This window comes from Aphis gossypii, chromosome 1 (genome assembly GCF_020184175.1).
Source record: "Aphis gossypii isolate Hap1 chromosome 1, ASM2018417v2, whole genome shotgun sequence".
In the NCBI taxonomy this organism is placed as follows: Eukaryota; Metazoa; Arthropoda; class Insecta; order Hemiptera; family Aphididae; genus Aphis; species Aphis gossypii.
Window position 1 is genome coordinate 55,135,829 of NC_065530.1, and position 21,609 is coordinate 55,157,437.

The window sequence follows — 21,609 nt, forward strand, 5'->3', positions numbered from 1 at the left end:
AATAATAGCACAAGTGCACAACAGTACTATATATAATATATATATATAATATTATAGTATTACAGTATAAGCCGGTTCTGTAATGTATATTTATTGATTATTCTAAAATCTAAAACGTATTTGTTCCACTAAACTTATAATAAAAATTTTAATTTCCAAAATCCTTATTTCCATTAAAAAAAACTTTCAACTACGTCTTGCTTCAAAATATATTTCTTCCACAGTATACTACTAAGCCTTTAAAATATATTTTTGAAATTACAACAGCAAACTGCAGTTGTCTTTCAAATAATAGGTGTTTGTGTTCAATTTTTCGATTTTAATCTTTAGAATATATTAAAAAGTAAAAACCGTAGTATTGAATATTTGAATATTAATTAATAATTACACATTGTATTTTATTATTATTATTTTATAAATATTATATCTACAGCCATTTACAGGGAGTATATGGAACTTAGATATTATACTCTAGAGAATCTGGCTAACCTGTAAATCATTTTTAGGTTATGGTCTTTTTCTGCTCTTTATTTTTTTTTAATAATTCATAAATTTACCCTTTTTACCCATATATTTTCCATTTTTTACTTCATTTGGATTTAATTGTATATATTTTATAATATACCTAAGGTTTTTCTTAGGTGGTTGGGGTTAATTTTTTTTATAAACATTACTTTGTTATAAAATATTGTTACACTATTAACGCATAGTGACATATTAATCTTGTAAGATAATTGAAAATTATGTCAATGAATTGAATTTTAAAATTTAACTAAAAAATTCACTCTATGTATTTCAGTAATCATGTCATGGATTTTTGGAATGGGTGGTGGCAATAACCCTGAAACACCAAACTTGGAAAATATAGACAGTGTTTCAGATAAGAAACCATCACCTCCACCATCATCATCTAGTGGCGAGGCTTATAAATTTGATTCATCTGCATTAGAACGAGCGGCTAAAGCTGCCAAAGAATTGGAAAAGTCAAGTTGGTATATTATAATTTAGTTATTGATAAATGGTTATTTTGAGAATAGAATAAGTAAGTACTAAATATGTTTATACTTATAATTTTACAGAACATGCTAAGGAGGCATTAGATTTAGCTAAATTGCAAGAAACTACTAAGCAAATTGAACACCAAACAAAAATAAAAGAATATGAAATTCATTTGGAACAAGTACGCATGGAGCAAAAACGAGTTGATGCTGAAGAAAGAAAAAAGTTGTTGGCTGAAGAAACTAAACAGCATCAATTACGCTCACAATATCAAGATCAGTTAGCTCGCAAAAGGTATTTTGATCAATTATATTAAAATTAAAATTTTGTTTTTAACTATATAGTTTTATAAAATAGATATGTTAAGCATATTAATTACTGACAGTAGTGTAATATCAATTTTTTCATTTAAATGTGACTCATTTCTTGGATGACTTAATCTAACACTATGAACTAGTATAGACTATAATCAAAACATTCACACAATCATAATTTTATTAAATAAAAAATAAATACATTTTACCCAGCACTCTTTATTTTTTTAAATTGATAGTTGTTTTGATTTTAGTTATAAATATCCAAAAATATGTGTGCAGAAACAAATAATTTAAGTTTGAAATGTTAAATTTTGTGTATTTGTATCATGTGCAGTTATGATGCATGCACTACACATTGTTAAGTTTGTATATATATTATATGTCATATTTCTCAATTTGCTATAAGAAAACCACCCAGTACCATTGTTGTTCATTGAAAGTAGACTGGTAATTTAATGTATTACTAATTAAAATATGTATATTAGTTGCTTCCATGCCAGACAACTGATTTGCTTTGGGAGAGGGAGGGTAAAAAGAGAAGAAAACTAACTTTAATACAATCTTATATGCATTTTCAGTGTGTAAGTAATACGTTTTAAATAAATTACATGTATTGGTATAATTAGACCTTTGAATTATTTTGAACTACTAACATACATGATCATTGATTAGTAATATATCATTGATTTTAAATACTCTACCATGGGCGCCCATTGGGAGGGACAAGATAGGACACTTGCCCCCCCCTGGACTAAAAATATTAAAAACTTGTAACTCAATAAATAGTACCATAATATAATTATTATCTTTACATTTGAGAATTTTTTATTTTGACCCCCCCTAAAATTTTACTTATGGGCGCCCATGTACTCTACTAATATTTATAATCAGTGGTACTGACCTGGAAGTTATGTATGCTGGACTGCCGTAATATAGAAATTGTTGTAATATACACACTACAACAACACAGTGCCTATTGATAGATTGAGTTTAAAAAATTAATTTTCCTTTTATATTACTTAGTTGATACTATTCTATATTATATAAAATAAATCTATAATTTTTGATCTTTCAGTGTTGTGTATTTATGGTCAAAGAAATGAAAAATATAAAATGAGTGATAATCCTGAACCTCCTTAGTCCTTCCTATTCTATGTATGCCACTAATTTATGAACTATCATTAGGTATGAAGATCAGCTTCAGCAACAACGTGCTTCTAATGAAGAGAACTTAAAGCGACAAGAAGAATCTGTAGCAAAGCAAGAAGCTATGAAAAAAGGTATTTTTGTTTGTAATTAAATATATTTTAAATAATTACATATTTTTAAATTTATTTTCTTTTGCTACAGCTACTATTGAACATGAAATTGAGATGAAATCTAAATTAGATGCTAAAAAATCTGAGGCCAAAGCACTAGCAAGAGCAAAGGCAGAGAGAGAGAATCATGATTTAACAATGGAACAACTCAAATTAAAAGCTTCTGAACATCGACAAACAGTTTTGGAGTCTATAAAGTATTTACTGAAATACTATATTCAGTGTAAAAAATTAAAACATGATCATTTTTTTTGTTTCAAGAACTGCTGGTTCAATTTTTGGAAGCGGAGCAAATGCTTTACTTTCTGATTGGGATAAAACTTTAATGGCTGCTGGAGGTTTATCTCTTTTAGCACTAGGTATATACAGTGCCAAAGGTTTTACCGGTGTTACTGCAAAATATGTCGAATCAAGATTAGGTGAATATACTTAAGTTGTAATTAAATAATCTAAAATATATTTTAAGCTACAGTTAAAAATTTGTTGTAATTTTTAGGTAAACCTTCATTGGTTAGAGAAACCTCTCGATTCTCATTGTTAGAATCAGCAAGACATCCAATTTTAACCTTTAAGGAACTCAGAACTAAAAAAAGTAGTGCGTTAAAAGATGTTATTTTACCACCAAAATTAGAATCTAGATTGGGGTATGTATATAATAATATTTAATATTACAAAGGATATTTAAAAAAAAATTGTTTTAGTGATGTTGCTATTGCCACTTTAAATACTAAGAAAAACCGTGGTATGTACCGCAATATCTTGATGTATGGACCCCCAGGTACTGGAAAAACACTATTTGCCAAAGTAAGATATTATTTATGAGTTGAAAAAAAATTGGTTGACCAAAACAACTGTTTCATAGGAAAATTTTATATTATTTAATATAATTCTTTTATCCACTTTTTTAAAAATTTTATAAAATTATTATGGGAGACAAGAATGTTAAATGATAATAATTTTTTAATGTTGACTATTACTTTCAGAAATTAGCTATGCATTCTGGTATGGATTATGCTATATTGACTGGTGGAGATGTGGCTCCTTTAGGAAAGGATGGAGTAACCGAAATGCACAAAGTTTTTGACTGGGCAAACAACTCAAGAAAAGGTTTATTGTTATTTGTTGATGAAGCAGATGCATTTTTAAGAAAACGTAGTTCAGAGCTAATTAGTGAAAATTTACGTGCTACTTTAAACGCCTTTTTATATAGAACTGGAGATCAATCAAACAAGTAAATATTAATTATCTAATTTATAATAAATATATTTAATATGCAATACTAATTTATTAAATTTAGGCATCCACTAAAAACTAATAAGATGACTATTTTCATTGTTTATCACTCTTTACATTAATTTTTTTTTTTAATTTAACTGAGTCATGGTTACACATCACTAGGATACTTGTAATTGTCGCGGATTAATGATAAAACTAAATTTTATATACATGTTATATGGAAAATTCTGAGTCATATTTATTTTAATTATCAATTATATTTTTTCTTACATATAAAAGGAGATTCTTCTATCAAACTACTCTCTGTATTTTAAAATCTATTAATGTTATTGTTATAATTTTCAGAGTTTTACTTTTTTGTATCATGACATACATTGTTATTTTTACATTCTGAACCAAAATATTTTTGGAGTATTTTGATAAATAAAAATCGAAATTTAACAAGTATTTTATGATTTTAAGTATTTAAAGTTTTGGTGAATGAAGTAGTGGCAAGGGAATACTCCACTTACTATTGGTTTTCTATTCTATACATTTTTTATAATCTAATATTATATTATATTTTACATTTACAAATTAACGCAACCCACTGTTTAGGTACCTCTGATATAAATTATGATATTTCATTTATGTATGAATTAAAGATTATTTTGTTAAATTCGATTTTAGATTTATGCTAGTGCTGGCGAGTAACACACCTGAACAATTTGATTGGGCAGTAAATGACAGATTAGATGAAATGGTAGAGTTTGGTCTACCGGGCAAAGAAGAACGAGAACGTTTAATAATGCTATATTTCGATAAATATGTTTTAACACCAGCAACTCAAAGCAAAGTGTAATTAGATAATTAAAACTATATTATTTTATTCATATTATGATGAATTGTATTATTTTATAGCAAGTTGAATATTGAGAAATTCGACTACAGTGCTTTATGCAAACAAATGGCAGAAATGACTGAAGGAATGTCTGGTAGAGAAATTGCTAAATTAGGAGTAGCTTGGCAAGCAGCTGGTTATACTTCTGAAGATGGTCTATTAACTAAAGCGATGGTTTTAAGCCGGTGTGAAGACGCAATTAAGCAGCATAAACAAAAGGTATTTATTATTAAACTACACAATTGAAAAACGATATAATATTTTTCAAATTTTTAGATGGAATGGATGAGCGAAAAAGAAAAAAATGATTCCAGATATACAAGACAAAAAAGCATTCATTAATATATAGAATTAACTTGTAGTTAAAACTCAAATGAATAGTCATCAACATAGAATGTTACTTATGGGTATTTAAATGCCCTAGAATTCCATTATGTAATATATTTAATATTTTTGTTGTTGTAAAATATATTTGTATAGTGTTTAAACTGTGAGACATGCAACAAAGTAGAGAAAGAGAAGATCAAGTATTCAAATATACAAAGCACTATGTTACATATATGTAAATGTTAACTATAAAGCATTTACTTTTTTAGTCATATGGGATATGACATAACATCAGAAAATACATATTATAACACTTAAGTGTTATTACTTATTATTTAAAAAAAATAAGTGCAATATTCTTGAAAAAATAGTTAATATATCAAGGAAAAGCTCAAATATTTTTTTTTTCAAAAGTATTTTATTATAACAATATAGTTGGATAAAATTAAAAAAAAAAATCAATTATTATTATACACATTTACAAAGTTTATCATCAGTTTTATTACTAAGTAATTGTTAAATTTTACTTTAACTACTTTGTATTTGTATATAATGAAAATATATTAGTTATTCATTCTTTAAAAGGAATGTTCAAGTATAGATAGTTATTAATTATTCTATATATTTGTACAGTTTGTACACTGATATATTATACTTATCTGAAGTATAAAAAAAATTAATGTTAAATTCTACTCTAAGTAAAAATTTACAACGTGGGAGTACTAAAATACAATCAAACTGTTTATCAGCATTTTAATTCTTCAAAAATTTGGTTTAAAAAAGTAACTAGTATTGAGCTGTATCATTCTCATCAACACTCATTATATTTTGATAAACGTGTTAATGTCTATACTTGAAGTATGAACACTGAACGTAAATATGTATACAATTCAGATAAACTCTTAATCTGGGTTTTGGGTGTGGAAGATAGTAAAAATAACAATAATATTGGTACAAGATACTGTAAAATAGCAAATAGTAAATATTTCAGAAAATATACATTTTTTTTTTGTATTTAATTATATCACAGAAGCATTTCTCAATACTTAGTTCATAAATGAAATGTACAATATTATTGTTATTAATACGACATACTTTTATAAAAAGTAAACATACATAAAACATTGACAATTGTAATGATAAAATGAATGTTAAAATCATTTACTTTTGACAGGTTGTTTACCATAGAAACTATCTAAGAATAATCCAATAAATACTATAACAGTAGCAATCCACTGTCTAGTCAACATTGGATTGCCAAAAAATATAACTGATGCGAGTACAGTAAAGAATTTTCTCGTTGTTGTCACAATTGAACATGGTAAAGGTCCAAAATCACTTACGGTCCAAAATATAAAGAACTGTCCAAGTGCACTAAATGCTGAGAATAACAATAGTTGTAAAACTATCTGTGGATAACGTTGTACAAAGCTAATAAAGTCAAATATTTGACCAGTGGCAATAAGTGCAATACTCAAAAACATCATTGACCACAAATTCATGTTAACCATCATATGTCCTGATTTTGTTTTTGATTCACTACGCATTCGCTCTTGGACAGCTCCAGTTACACCATCCATCATCAGTGACAATAATAACAGTATTTCTCCAAGACCCGACACTGTGAACACCAAAACATTATCATTAGCAATAGCAAAATATGTAGAAACATTGAATATATTGATAATAAAGAGCAGAGCATACTAGAAGAATCCAACTGTGATGGATTAGACTTGCCATCTTTGAACATGAACAAAGCTACTCCAATAACCACGAGCAGTACAAACAAATACTTTTTTAACGGATACGACTTGCGTCCCAACAGTACACCCAAAATCATGACCGGTATTGGCTTTCCAGACTTGGCCACCACCTACAAAATAAATCATTATAACTGTGGCTGTTAAACTCATAATTTTCTTGTTGTCAAAAAAACAAAGGAAACTTTTGACACAAAGTAGGCATGTATGTATTTATGTGTGTGTGTGTGTGTGTCAGGCAGATATAGTGTAAGTATCTGTTTGTAGATATATAAAAGTTATTACTATTTAATATTATTATCTATGGGCTGCATAACGTTTCGTCGACCGACCTGAGTGGGATAGTTGACCCATTGTAACGCCATGTTGCTGAAGATCATGGCCAGCAAGTACGTGACCGCGCTGACGGCGTAGTACGCCGATTTTGTCGTGTCGGCGCTCTCTTCGGGGAACGCTTTGAGCACGACTCGAGCGAACGCATAGTTGACGACGCACTGCACGAACACCAGCGACAGCGAGTACGTAAACTTTTCACCCTGAGTGCCGTACGTGCCGCGCGTGATCTTCTCCTGGAGTATACCGTAGAAGAAATAGCACACGAATATGCCTGCGGCACATATGGTGAACTTAGCTCGATTGTTCATGGTTCACCACCGGGTTTCAGACGGTCAGAAGACGTCTTTGGGCCCGTGAGTACTGCTGTGGTACCTAAGGCGACAACGACAACGTCAGAACACTGCTCGATATCGTTGCTCGTTTGTAATAGCAAGTAATAGTATTAATACGTTCTTCTTCTAACGTTTTACAGTCACACTTGTTTACAGCGGACACAACATAAACAACTGACGTCTGAAAATGACATGTCGGCACAGGCCACGACAGAGTCTCCGATTCGTGTTATCACTGCGTGACTGATAGGGAGATCGTCCACGTGTCTGGTCACAAATGGTTGTTTTTGGTTGGCAACCACTGAACTAAATCATAGAAAAAAGATAACTAAATACAGATTTTTTAAATCCTACTATAAATAATTCCTTTTAAATCTTATACATTATTAAATATTGACTCTAAATAAATTAATTATTCAGTGGCCAATAAATAGCTGGTATTCTAACATCTATTGAAAATAAATTCGATTGAGTAAATTAAAAAAAATATATATATATTAAAGTATAACGAACAGTCCCCTGTCACTTCGCAGGCAAATTATTTTTAAATTAAAAATAACCATTAGTGAAAAAAATTAACAATAGCTTATAGATATAAAAGTAGATACCCACCTTCCTATGTTCCAAAAGAAATAAAGGCATCATTCTTATTGATTTTAAATCCTAATAAGTTAATAACAATAATAAAAAGCGGGTAAGTGCGGGTACCGCTCTGCTTTAGGTACATTAGGTGCCGTATGGATCACTGTTATATAATATTATTATAAAAGTGATAAATTTGAATCCAATGATGGGTATCATTGTATACGAAAAACGATTCTGAACGATAAGATGATTTGTCAGCCTAGGATATAACTTCCAGTGGTTAGTGAAAAAGGTGGTTTATGTTTTAATGGCCTGAATACACCAAAATTTAAGTTCTTTTATAATTATTGTAAGCGTTAAACTTATGAGAAATCTTGTAATAAATTTTCAACTCTTAGCTAATTATGCAAACATTTTTAAACGAATGTTTTTATTTTATATAATCTTTTTCTCTCCAAAAAATTAACTTTTGAATAGGTAGGTATAAATTAATATTGTCTAGAGCGGCGAAAAACCTAAGACTTGCTTGTATTCACATTTTTGCATTAATTATTGTCTAGTGTATTTTAGGATTATTATGTATTTTATTTTTCTAAGAAAAATGCTAAAATTTATAAGTTAGGGGAACATATTTTACTTTTGTGAATTTAGTATTATTTCGTAAAACATGAAAAGTTAAAGCAATAGGTAGCAGACAAAAAATACAATTTTCAGCAATATAATATAACCTTGAGTTCTATAATAATATATCAATGATTACAAAAAACAATTTTGAAAATGAACAGGCTTTTATTATAATTAATTAATATCTTATAAATTCAATTTATTTTGAAAATAGCATTGAGTACAGTAAAATTTATAGTTGACATATATGTTTTAAGTCCTTATGAATAATGTTTTTAAATTTTTAATACCTATTGAATTCAATGTTAAAATATATAATTCCGTCTAAATATGATTAATATATATTCTAGAAAATAATTTGTGAATTTAATACTTGTATATTTTCAATACTTTTTAGTTAAAGTGATAACTGAATGAAATACTTATAAGAAATATTTGAATTATTGGACGTTTTAAAACCTTAGTTTAAAGAATGTTAACTGCAAATGCATATAAAATAAAAATATGCCTGTGTATTTTTAGTAATTGTCTACAAATTTAAGAATAGATAATGTGGGATCTGAATCAAATTTTAAACAATTTTGACTCAGCAAAAATTATTTTATCAACATCTAAAGAAAAAAAAACTGAAAAATTGAATTAAAAAGAGTTGTCAAGTGATTAATGCAATAATGCTCTGCAGTATAGTAGGTCACTATGACCAATTTATTAAATTTGAATCCTATGATAAGTATTATTGCACACGAAAACCGATTCTGAATGGAGATACATTTTTTAATGGGTAGTATAGTATGGGTTTTTTTTTAATGAACTGAAAACCCCAAAATGAAATCTTGAATAGAAAATTCCAATTTAAACAACTAGTATATGTTTTAAGGTTTCACAGCTAGCAATTTTCAATTATAACAAATACCTAAAATTATTTTATAGTAATTTGTTATTTTACAAGTGAATTTTGGATTTTGTTAAGATTTTAAACGTAAGATTATAAAACTAACTCATGATAACTGTGTATTAAATTTTTCAAGTATTTTGACCTAACCAAAAATATTTTATATTTTTATCAATACTTATAAGAATAAAACTAAACAAAAACAAATATTTCAAATGTATATAAATAGCATTAAAATATACAAAATATTTAAAAAATTAAATTATGTAAAGAAAATGCAAATCTTAATAACTGGTGAAATTTTCAAGTATCTACGACTTATACTTTTTGAATAATAACAAATATTTGTGATTAGTTTTTGAATTACAACCATATAAAAAAATCGATTCGGCCGAAAACTGGTTTTGCGTAAAAATTCTCGTTATTCCGTAATTTTTTTTTTTGTTTTTCTCGATTTTTTTGAAAACTGTTGGATAATGTTTACTTTTTACCTCTATAAGGCACCAAGGATATTCACTTTTCCATCGAAAACCACCCCCGAAGTTTGAAATTGAAGCATTATTTCGACTAGTTATGCTGTACACAGACACACAAAAAAAAAAAAACAAAAACAAAAAAAAAACATACATCATTGTAAAATCAATACATTCATCACTCCATTCAGAATGTAAAATAATAAAACCGAATTTGTCTATACAGTGATGAAACTGAAATAGGTAGGTACCTAATTAACCTCTTACTTTTATTTTAACTACCTAAACACATATAATGTATTTACATATTTTAATATATTTGTATTTTCAATTACTAAGTTATAATTGTCAAATATTTAATACCTAAAATTCAGGACTGCCAGACGTTTATATTAAAGGTAAAATAGTTATCTAGGTACATTACTTTAATGTTAAATATTGTTAATAACTATACACATTTTCACATTTTCACTCAACGTAATATTATTCAACGAGAAAAAGTGGTTATTCGCGAAGTAACCACATTCTCTCGGCGAATGAAATAATGGGAGGTATGATCTGAAACATCGATAAGATGACAAGGGATAAGAAGTCTCGAATAAAACATAGAATAATTTTTTTTTCATTCTTGAGCTATGTTGTACTGGTTCATATCTAATGTAAAAAAATTTAGCTTCAAATGATCATAAAAAATTCATTCAACTTTATGGTAAATTTATTTTTTCATAAAGATTGCAAAATTTATAAAGCCTTGTATTAAAATTTTAAATCTTAAACATAAAAAGAATTTTTTTTATGAAATAACAAAATAATTTCCAAATTTTTTAGATTTGACGAATTTTGTCAGTATTAAGCTTATAATATAATAATACATATCTTGAAATATGATTTTTTTTTACTTCTCATTATATTAGTAAATAATACACAAAATACAAATCTTGATAAACTTTCTGTATTTTATATAGGTAGTTGGTATTATTTTATTTTAACAATTATGTATACTTAAATTTAAGACTTACCACTTTAGTTCAGTCTACATTAAAAAAAATATAAAAAGTTATAATAATATATTTTTAACATGATCATACAAAAATTTATAAAAATATTAATAATTAGTATAACTTAATTTGTTTTTCTATAAAATATTTCAACAAACTCAATCAACACATTATTTAAAGTAGGGGTTATAAACATAGTAAAATACTATAAAATATGTATGTTATGATCATAAGATAGGGTAGACACAAAGCTTAGTAACAAATATTGCTGTGTCTATATAATATGAATTATAAAAAATATATATTTTTTTAATTGACAAGTTATATGTTTAATATAATTAATTATACTTAACATGTATGTAAAATATTTAAATGTTTGATAAGAAAAAGAATCATAATCTAAATAATTATGACACCATTTTTTTCATATTCTTTAAAGCTATCTTGGCAGCAGCAACCTTGGCTTCTTTTTTATTTTGACCAAATCCATACATAGTTACGGTTTTATTATTCAACATTATCTCTAGTTTCATCATGGTTCCTAAGCCTTTATCCAATGCTGCTGAAGAAGCATCAGGCTTACTGTAAAATAAATAACAATATAATATTTTATGTATAATGTTCTGTTGCTAGTACCTGGGGATAGGTGACCACCTGGGAATTTCAGAAACACACATGTAATATCCTAACTTAATCATAATCGTTGAGATACAATTAGTATCTAGCTGTATAGTATCTCTCCTAACATTATATATATATTTATAATTATTATTATTTAACTTTTACGAATTTTAAATATTTTTTTTTTATACAATTAATACTTCTAAATTATTTGTATAATTAAAATTCTTTTATTTTTACATTTCCATAAAAATATATAATTTGTTAAAATTAGAAAAAATAATTTTTTTGTAATAAATACTTAAGGACTTATATTGGGCACTAAATATTATTAGATTTTAAGATCCTTAATGAATATGTGAATATTGGTTTCACAATACCTTTTTTTTTTTTTTTTTTACAAAAACATATTATTTAGTGAAAAATATCTTGAAGTTTTGTAACCTCGTCATTGAGCAGTTCACTATAAATTATTATGAATATATTTATTTAATATCAATAACAAATCTTGTATACAATGAAAAATGAAAAAAATTGAGAGGAAAATTATTATACTCCGGCCCACGAAAGATCAGTTCTGCTATTCAACCAAATCTTGTCTGATTTTGAGCATCTCCCATTCAACCGCCTATCGACAGCAGCACATAGTGAAGGAAATAGTACTACGCACCGTCTTCTGCATGTGCATGATGGTACTGATTTCTCGTGGGCCAGAGTATAGTCAATTATATAATTAAGCTAATATTTTACTATACATCTATAAGTACTACTATTAGAAATTAGTGTAATCAAAAAATGTGCAGTCTTTTAAATAGTTGTTAAAATTAAAAGGTTCTTTAATTAAATTGTGGTCTTGTATAAAAAATTGAATTTAGTTTGTACTATTAAAAGGTCAAAATAATCGGCAGAAAAAAATAAGATGAGATGGGAAGTTTTATGCAATTCCAATTATTGATGAAATTGATTTTATTTATTTATTTTTTTTGTTTTTGTAGAACTCAAAAACTAATACTTGTAATGATATTTGAAATTTTCAACAAATATTTATGGTTCAATGATACCAATAAATAAATATGGTACAAAAACATTTTAAGTGACAAATTTGAACCTATTGCTTAATTAAATGATAGATAATGATGTTAATTATATTGACCAACAATAATACTAAAAGTAAAATAAATGATTTAATAGCTATATAATTTAGTGATACGTCATTAAATGTCATTATGCCAGCCAGTCTCCACTTAGAATCGTATATAATATGGTACATCATCAAATTCAAATTTAACACACCCATTACAATAACCCACTCGATATATATTGTACCTAATGTAGCAAAGGAGTTGATAAATTTAAATCTAGTAACAAATATTCTTTTAGTTAATATATATTAAAAATAATTTTGCTGTTTTCAACATTAATAGTAAGGGCCATATTAACATAAATAATTTCAGTTAATTAACTAAGTTGTACAAACCTGAAACTTGGTTGTAATTTGGTTTCATGTAAAATACGTATAGGATTTTTAGGAACATTGGTACAAAATTCGTCTGCAAAACAAAAATTTATTTTAATTAATAATGATGTATAAAAAATACTTAATAAATTACAATTTAAAAAGCATTACATTTTTAAAAAGAATAAATAATATTTTGAAACTACCAATGTACTAAGATTTTAAAAACTTTAAAGAAGTTAAATTACATTTTTAAGTTTTCAAATAAATTAATTTAAACTGTGAACATATATAATTTGGAAAAATAATATTATTCAAATAAGATTTATTGCTTATTAGTTATTAAGAGGACATCATAATATGTGTTATCTCCATCTTACACACGTACAACATAGGAAATTTTAATTTACCAGTTTCAATAGTGTGCTTTTAGTTTTGATATTAGAGTGAATTGACCTTTTATCAAACTTTTAGGTAAGACTAATATCTGTGGTCAATCATTGGGTTTTAACGATATTTAATTTTGTAGTGAATTATGAACATTTTCAAATACTTAATATTTGTCATACTAATAAAAAATTAGCTCTAATATCAAAACTAAAAGCACATTATTGAAACTGGTGAACAAAAATGTATTATGTCGTAGGTGTATAAAACAGAGACAACACATGCGAGTGCAATGTTCTCTTAAAGTGTAAAGAAAAAGGTATTGTTAAAAGAACTTATTAAATAATATTTATTAGCTTACTGATTTCATTTTCCAAAAATCTATAACAAAAAGTCCATACAAAATTTAAATCTCTACCACAGTCTAAATAAATTGCAGCGATTAGTGACTCAAACAAGTCTCCCAATACTTTTGGTACATCAACAGATTCAGCTGCATAACAATCACTTTCTTCTATGAGATACAAAATCTAAAATTATATAATCAATTATTCAACTATATACACTATAATATATTAAAAAAATTAAATTAAATTTTACTTCTTGGCCAATTTTATGATTATTTTTCTGTTGATGTTCATAAAAACGATCTATTGCTTCAGTCATTTGCACAGACTTAGCTAAAATAAATCTATGCAGTCCAATTCTTGCACTCAATGAAGCAAATGTTATGTTGTTTACTAATGAAGATCTAATATCAGTTATTTCACCTGGAGTTTTTTGATAGCAATGTTGTATTATATATGTAGTAATCAAGAAATCTAAAATAATATACAAATTAAATCTATTATTGAAGTTTACTGATAGTTGAAACTTTTAGATTTTAAAAACTAATGAGAAATATATACATACATATATTATAATTTATTTTGAAAGCAAAAAATAAAAATGATTCTAAATAGAATATTACACATACCCATTTCTGATATTTGTACAATTTATGTAAAATACATATCATTAATAATTGTTTGTTATATCTTATAATATCAATATGATAATATGTATACTACAATATATAATAGAAAAACTGTGTTTTAACTCATATTGAAATAAATTAATATTTATTTATAAAATATGATTTTTAATAATACTTCCAAAGTAAAACAACATGTTTTACAAGAGTCAATTATGAAAAAAAAAACTTGACATTTCGATATTATTCAATATGAATTTAGATTGTAAATGTAATGAGTAACAAATGATATTTTATTGAAAAATATATTCCTTAGCCATATAAATAAATAATACATAGCTATCAACAAAATTTAGAAAGACAAAGAAATGTTACTGAATAGTAATTACTAATTATATATATAATATTATAATGTTTTGTATTATCAAGTAATAACTAACCAAGTATAGCATCACCAAGAAATTCAAGTCTTTGATAACATTCAGTATACCCAAATTGATAAGTTGGATGGGTTAAAGCTTGAGCTAATAGATGCTTATGTTTAAATGAGTAGCCAATTCTTCGTTCAAGTAATTCATATCCAGGCAAAACTTTGGAAAAATTTAAATCATTGTAGATATTTTCAATTGGTTTAGATTTGAATGCATCAGTGAATTGTTTTGGTATTATACCCAGACCTTGGAGAACCTTAAAACCTACTTCAACTCCACGTTTCTAAAATTAAAATAAATTGTAGTTAAAAAAATGTAATACATTATTATCAAAAATACTTACATATACATATGTACCAATCAATGATTCTACACAGTCAGCAACCATTTTATCTGAAACTGATTGTTTGTATATAAATAGATCAGATTGTGAATGGCCGACTTGTGGTATATCTTCTTCACCATCGCTATCTGACATTGTTATATCAGACAATTCCTTAAATTTTATAATTTCTTTTTCAATTTCTTTCCAAGTGTTATCTGATAATATACCTAAAATTAAAATAAGTGTTAATGTAACATTATTAGGTTTCATAAAACATAAAGAAAATGCTTAAAACTAAAAATTAATTAGGCAAAAACTTTCCAATAATTAACAAACTCTTTATTAATTGATTATTAATTAATATTTTAATATTTTACCAATAATTTGATTGTCTTTAGGAATATTTATCTGATGAAGTACATCTGATTGAAGATCACCCTTCTCAATGATTTCCTTTAATGTTTGAGGAACACCAAAGCATGGAGGTATCCAATCCATGTTTGGGTCAAAAACATTTACCTAAATTTTAATTTTAATTAATTTTTTTTTTTTTACAAACGTTCAATCTTTAAATACCGTTAAATAAGATCCAAGATTTAAATTCCTGCCAACATAGAACAAATTTCGATTTCCAACTATTTTCATCTTTAATTCAGTAAGAACTCCTTCATTATCTGATGGAAATGCATCAAATAATACCAATGATACAGCAAATTTTAGGAAACTATCGCCGTATGTTTCCATGCGCTCATAGTTAAACATATCATTAGCAAATGGTGGTGTTATTGCCTAAACATAAAAATGTACAAAATGTACAAAATGAACAAGTTTCCATAAAAATATCAAATAAAAGGGAAAAGTTAAAAATCTGGTTTGTAATAAACTATACTCTATACCAAGTCTTCAATTAAATACAACTAAAACCAGTGATTTTAAAATCTTAAGGTGTATCATGATTTAAGATAACGGAAAAGACTGATTAACTATGAACCTTGAAAATATTATTTTTGTGGTTTTTTGTTATTTTTGTTCATGTATATATAATAAAATATATGTATGTATTAGAAAAAAATACTGGACATTTTCAAATTTATTATTTATTTATAAGACTTAAAAAAACCAATTATGTAATAATGCAACAAATAATTTAATATTTACTGTGGTGGCTATGAAATGAGAATATGAATGTATAAATATATAAGTTATTAATTATCCATACTATTTTTTCAGTCAACATGTTCTAAATAAAAATTAGAACAAATACTGTTCAGAACTCATGATTGTTTTAATTTTTTAAGTTACTGAATATAAAAGATTTAAAAAAATATTTACTCTTTTTACATTAAGTGTGTTTAATTTTTCTATTTTTTTTATCATATATTAAATGATAAAAAACCCAGTTGGAAGGTATTGAGGAAGGTTGAATAGCAAAGTTCTCTTTTTAAAGTGGCAATTTCAAATTTAAAAAAATTAAACTATACAAGTATAACATAAAAATATAGAATGATGATCAAAATATGATTGTTCTATAATATTCAGAATAAAAATACATATACTAATTGAAAAAAAATAATAAATAGTTTTTTTTTTACATATATATATAAATTATAATATTATAAATATTTTATAAAAATTAATTCAAATCCAGCATTTTCGTACAATTTTAAATAAAGTGCTCTAATTTTTTAAACAATTCAATGTCATAAAACACGTTTAGAATAAAAAAGTTAATAATAACCATAGTTTTATATTAAACTGCATTTATTCACTTTAAAATAATCATAAGTATCCAATCCTCATGAATATATTGTTTGTTTGTTATTACTTAAAATATCATTATTACTAAAATAATTACTTTTAAAATATCACTTTGTCTAGGCCCGATATTTTTTGTTGAAACTTCTTTGGATAATGGACCCAATGTAGGCGATGTATTGTTTGTTAAATTTAATGTGTTCATCTCAGTCAACACATTTTTTAGTATATCTTTCATTTCCATCTAGAATAATTAATTTAATTTAATTTAATTCACTTGTTCAATAATATATATAAATTATTGAGATCAATCATAATACTTTAATTTATAAAGCATTAGATAACATTTAAAAGGCAATATTTCATAGGAAAAATATTGTTATACACTTCTAAGGTTATTTAATAGTAACAGCCTATAATGTCTACCAATTTATGCAATGTTGATTTTATGACTTATGAGAGATATAATTTCTAAAACATAAATTTAAACTTATTAAATCTTTGTAATATTTATAAAGAATTTATACACTTATATGTTATGTATATATTTTATACATGGTTTTTTTTTTAAAGTAAGTTTTACAAAAAATCATACTTCAAATATAAATTTAAAATTTAATATTAATTAAATTTTGTTTTTAAAACAATAATTATCTTAACTTAAAATGTATACAATATTTATACTGACAAAATAATAATTTATCAGTGTAATAACCAATTATTTTACTATTAATAATGATGATTAATAAGAAAAATAAATTTTGAATTTAAAAAAAAATAATAATAATAAAACGTTAAGAAATACGATAATATGTAAAATATATAAATAGAGTTAATATACTATTATACTATATATTATACTATTTCGTAACAACTTATTTCTTTCTAAACGCCTGATTGTTGTGGATAGTGTTATTATTTTAATATATTTTTCTGATTTCTTGAATATAATAATAAATAATTTCTATGGTAGGCAGATGGGCATTTTTTTTTTAAATGTTTATCATTTTTAGTTTATACATAAATTTAATTATTAAATTATTAATTACTTTAATATGTACTATAATAACTATTATTACATTTATTACAATGCTTTGATCATTAATTATAATATTAATTACCTAGTGCTTATCTTTACATTTTAGCAATGTTCTATAAAAACTATAAGTAAACAAATTTTGTCTTTGAGTTCTTGTATAATATATAAAGATCTTATAATAATAATAAATCACTTTGACTCATCTGTACTAAACCAAGAAAAGTTGGATGAGAAGCTAAATCTGAGTATTCTATCTTTTCTGTCTCAAATTAAAGTAACCTCAAGCAGTAATCAATTTTTGTTTGATTCGGTTAAATTCATTAACTAAATCGATTTTTGTTACTAACAATTTTTTGGCTTAAAAATTGTTTTACCATGCTTATCTTACTAAAATCAATAATTGACAGTTGTTAGAATAATAAAGTGATGCTCCCAACTCCTAAGAGTAAGACACTTGGAGTGTGTAGACAAACTCAGTGTCCAGACTCATTAACGCTGTCATGTGAAAAAGTCCGCCACTTGAGTTAAGTCTTAATTAAAAAAGAATATAGCTTATTATTTTTATCAAGAGAAAGCTGCACCCCTAAGTGTTGATTTTTATACTACTAATTTATAAACTTATAGCATACAACATAGAAAATTTATGTTAAAAAGAACCAATTGTGTGTTGCTAGCTTTAATATTAGAGTGAATTGACTGACTTATTATAAAGGCAAGATATTTCTGTTGGTGTTTTTTTTTTTTTTTGATATTTTAATTTTAAAGCTAGATATGAACATTTTTAATATGTAATATGTATTTACAATACTTACATCTTGCTTAAAAATTAAAATATTAAAAAAAGCCTAAAAAACAAAGCTTAAGCATAAGACAATGTCTTATCTTTATAATAGGTAAATTTACTTTAATATTAATGCTAACAACATGCAATTGGTTCTATTAAGTATAAATTTAGTATGTCAAATGTTTGAAGGAGAAAATACATGCAGGTGTAGCATTCCTCTTAATAAATAATATATTATGCTAATTTGGTCAGAAAAAAAATTAAATTACAGTATATAGTACACACATAGACCAGTCATTGTAAAATGTTAATAAGATTTTTAAAATTTTGCAAAATATCACGGAATTTAAAAGTATAAAACAAATGATGATACAAAGCACAGACAATATGAATTTAATTCAAAACATAAATAACAATATAACATATTATATTTATATTGTTATATAAAACATAATATGCTTACAAAGTTATAATAGATGTTGAGTTCATCTAATTTTTTCAAAATAATTGGCTCTGGTATTGATTGTATCATAAATTTATTGATTTCTTCAAGATGTTCCTTATCATATGATGCATATCTACGTTTTTTGCACTCCTAAAATACAATTCAAATTTCGAGATACTGAGAATACTGTATAAAAATAAATTTTCAGATACATTAATATTCACAATAAGGTTACATCTGACCACCTTATGTTAATAATGACAAAAAAAAATCAAAGAAATCCAAATAAAATCCTAACATTATGATAATGTCAAAATGTCATGTCAAGTAAATACTACCTTCAATCTACTTATGCTTTATTGTATAAAAATAAAAATATATTAAACAAACAGAACAAACATAAGTTTAACATTAAATAACAAAGATAAACATCACTCATTAATAATCATTTAATTTTAAAAAGGATTTTTATATTATATTAACATTAATCTTTAAATTCAATCAGTTTCAGAAAGTTTAATAGAAAATAGAATTCATTTACATACATTTAATGTATAAAATATAAATTTATTTAATATTGAGTAAGGATTTTTAAAAATGCTTTAAAATGCTTTTTTAAAGGGATCATTATGCACATTCTCAAAACCATAGAGTATACAGTGGCATACCACACATATACCATGGAAATGTGTTGATTAAAAATTCTATTTTAAAAAGGAATTTTATTTGAAAAAGTTAAAAATCATTTAAGTTGAAATTTTAAATTTGAATATCATTTACAAACACGTTGACTACCATAAGACTGCTGGAAGTCATAGAATAGGTTTTTGTTGTGTGCTAGGCATATTTTTCAATGTCTTCCAAATTTATATATACTATGCATAAAAAAAGAAAAAAAACAATATAAACGCAATGTGTTATTGTAGCACCATAGAAAAGTTACAGATGACTGCCAGCGGGCAAATGACAGTCAACGTGTTAAAGTTCTATTTGATAGAAGTGAGTGATATTGATATGTAGTTTGTAAGTTATGAATTTATATGCTAATACCATAAACACTTGTTCCTAAACACTTTCTACCCAAGTACTTGGCTCCCTATACGAAAAAAGTTTAAGATACATAAATTCTGATATTTTTTAAAGTATACATAGTATACATTAGCCTAAGGATCTTAAACCATTTCAATATCTGTATGTTAATATAGAAAAATGTTGAATTAAAGTGTTTTAATATTAGCAATTATTGAAATCTAAGTAAAAAATACATTTAAAAAAAGCCATGCAAAGCAAATAAATAACAACAATCAAGTATCAAATATTAGTATACCGTTCTATCATCTGATTTTCCATTTGGTGAATTGAATTTTGATTTTGAGTTTAACTGAAATATAAGTAACCCTTAAAACTTATAGATAATAATATCTATGCATACATAATTGGTTATAAAAAATAATTTTCGTAAAAACTAATTTTACAGCTAAAAAAATGATACTATATAAATAAATAATATAATATATAATTAAAAAAATGGTAAGTAATAAATTGGGAAAAATTTAATTAATAAATAATATGAGCCACAAATTATGAATCTTGATAAATCATGTTTTAAACTTTTATAGAACATATAATTTCCAAGTGCTTGTTTTATTAAGTGGTTGTCAAATGTTAAAGATAAAACCTACTTGTATTATGTCATACAATACCCAACATGGAACATTTTACAATCAGAATAATCTATATATAACTCTAATGTTTTTAATTTTAGAGTAAATTAATTTATTACAATATTTAAACGTAAAAATAATATTATCTACAAAATCTAGAATATTATCTAAATTTTAAGATTTTTAAAAATTTAATTTTAAAATAAAAATGAATATATTAAAAAAAAATTCTAACTAGTAGCTCTAGGTAATAATATTCTTATTTTTAAAGTTGGTAATAGATTTATTCACTCTAATATTGAATACAACATAGTTTTTTTTTTTTTTCAAAAAATATTTACAATTTGTATTCAATGATACAATAAGCAAAATTTGATAATAAAATTACACAGCATAATGACATGATAAAAAAAAAGATTGAGCTTTAAATTTATCGACTGAAATGCTTTGAAGTATATAGATTTGATTGCTCCACAGTTGGATACTATAGCAGGATATCATGGATATCATGGCAGGGACAACATAGTTGAACAAATTATTCTAAAGGTACAATTCGCCATGTTATGCGCTTGTGAAATGGAAAGTAAACCTACAGGTATGATCAGCAAAAATTTCTAAACTCTGCTTAAGTTTAAATAATTAAACAAAACC

General features: G+C 25.3%; 3 protein-coding genes across 12 annotated transcripts in view; 1 reads left to right on the forward strand and 2 right to left on the reverse strand.

The window, feature by feature from the left end:
* Positions 1–533: 533 nt before the first annotated feature.
* Positions 534–5,239, forward strand: LOC114125229 (ATPase family AAA domain-containing protein 3). Its single transcript, XM_027988785.2, has 12 exons — positions 534–725; positions 800–988; positions 1,080–1,293; positions 2,502–2,596; positions 2,667–2,832; positions 2,897–3,054; positions 3,132–3,279; positions 3,337–3,439; positions 3,619–3,866; positions 4,541–4,708; positions 4,772–4,970; positions 5,028–5,239. Exons 2-12 carry the CDS (start codon positions 805–807, stop codon positions 5,091–5,093), a joined length of 1,749 nt encoding a protein of 582 aa, XP_027844586.1. The 5' UTR covers positions 534–725; positions 800–804; the 3' UTR covers positions 5,094–5,239.
* Positions 5,240–6,061: 822 nt separating this feature from the next.
* LOC114125242 (solute carrier family 35 member B1) lies at positions 6,062–7,780 on the reverse strand. The gene is made up of 3 exons (XM_027988812.2): positions 7,171–7,780; positions 6,783–6,951; positions 6,062–6,699 (listed from the first exon to the last, which is right to left on the reverse strand). Exons 1-3 carry the CDS (start codon positions 7,480–7,482, stop codon positions 6,236–6,238), a joined length of 945 nt encoding a protein of 314 aa, XP_027844613.1. The 5' UTR covers positions 7,483–7,780; the 3' UTR covers positions 6,062–6,235.
* A 3,236-nt stretch (positions 7,781–11,016) lies between these two features.
* LOC114125241 (endoribonuclease Dicer) overlaps positions 11,017–21,609 on the reverse strand; it is a 28,433-nt gene continuing 17,840 nt past the window's right edge. For 6 of the 10 annotated variants that reach the window (XM_027988803.2, XM_027988805.2, XM_050197895.1 and 3 more), the window contains 11 exons: positions 20,622–20,675; positions 19,313–19,444; positions 17,127–17,270; positions 15,848–16,060; positions 15,649–15,790; positions 15,290–15,498; positions 14,956–15,229; positions 14,143–14,363; positions 13,904–14,072; positions 13,177–13,249; positions 11,017–11,660 (listed from right to left, as the gene is read on the reverse strand). In XM_027988803.2, the coding sequence (XP_027844604.1) occupies positions 11,486–11,660; positions 13,177–13,249; positions 13,904–14,072; positions 14,143–14,363; positions 14,956–15,229; positions 15,290–15,498; positions 15,649–15,790; positions 15,848–16,060; positions 17,127–17,270; positions 19,313–19,444; positions 20,622–20,675 (1,806 nt within the window). In that variant the 3' untranslated portion in view covers positions 11,017–11,485. The remainder of the gene's footprint in view (positions 11,661–13,176; positions 13,250–13,903; positions 14,073–14,142; positions 14,364–14,955; positions 15,230–15,289; positions 15,499–15,648; positions 15,791–15,847; positions 16,061–17,126; positions 17,271–19,312; positions 19,445–20,621; positions 20,676–21,609) is intronic. The other 4 variants (XM_027988811.2, XM_027988809.2, XM_027988807.2 and 1 more) reach the window with 3 other exon arrangements.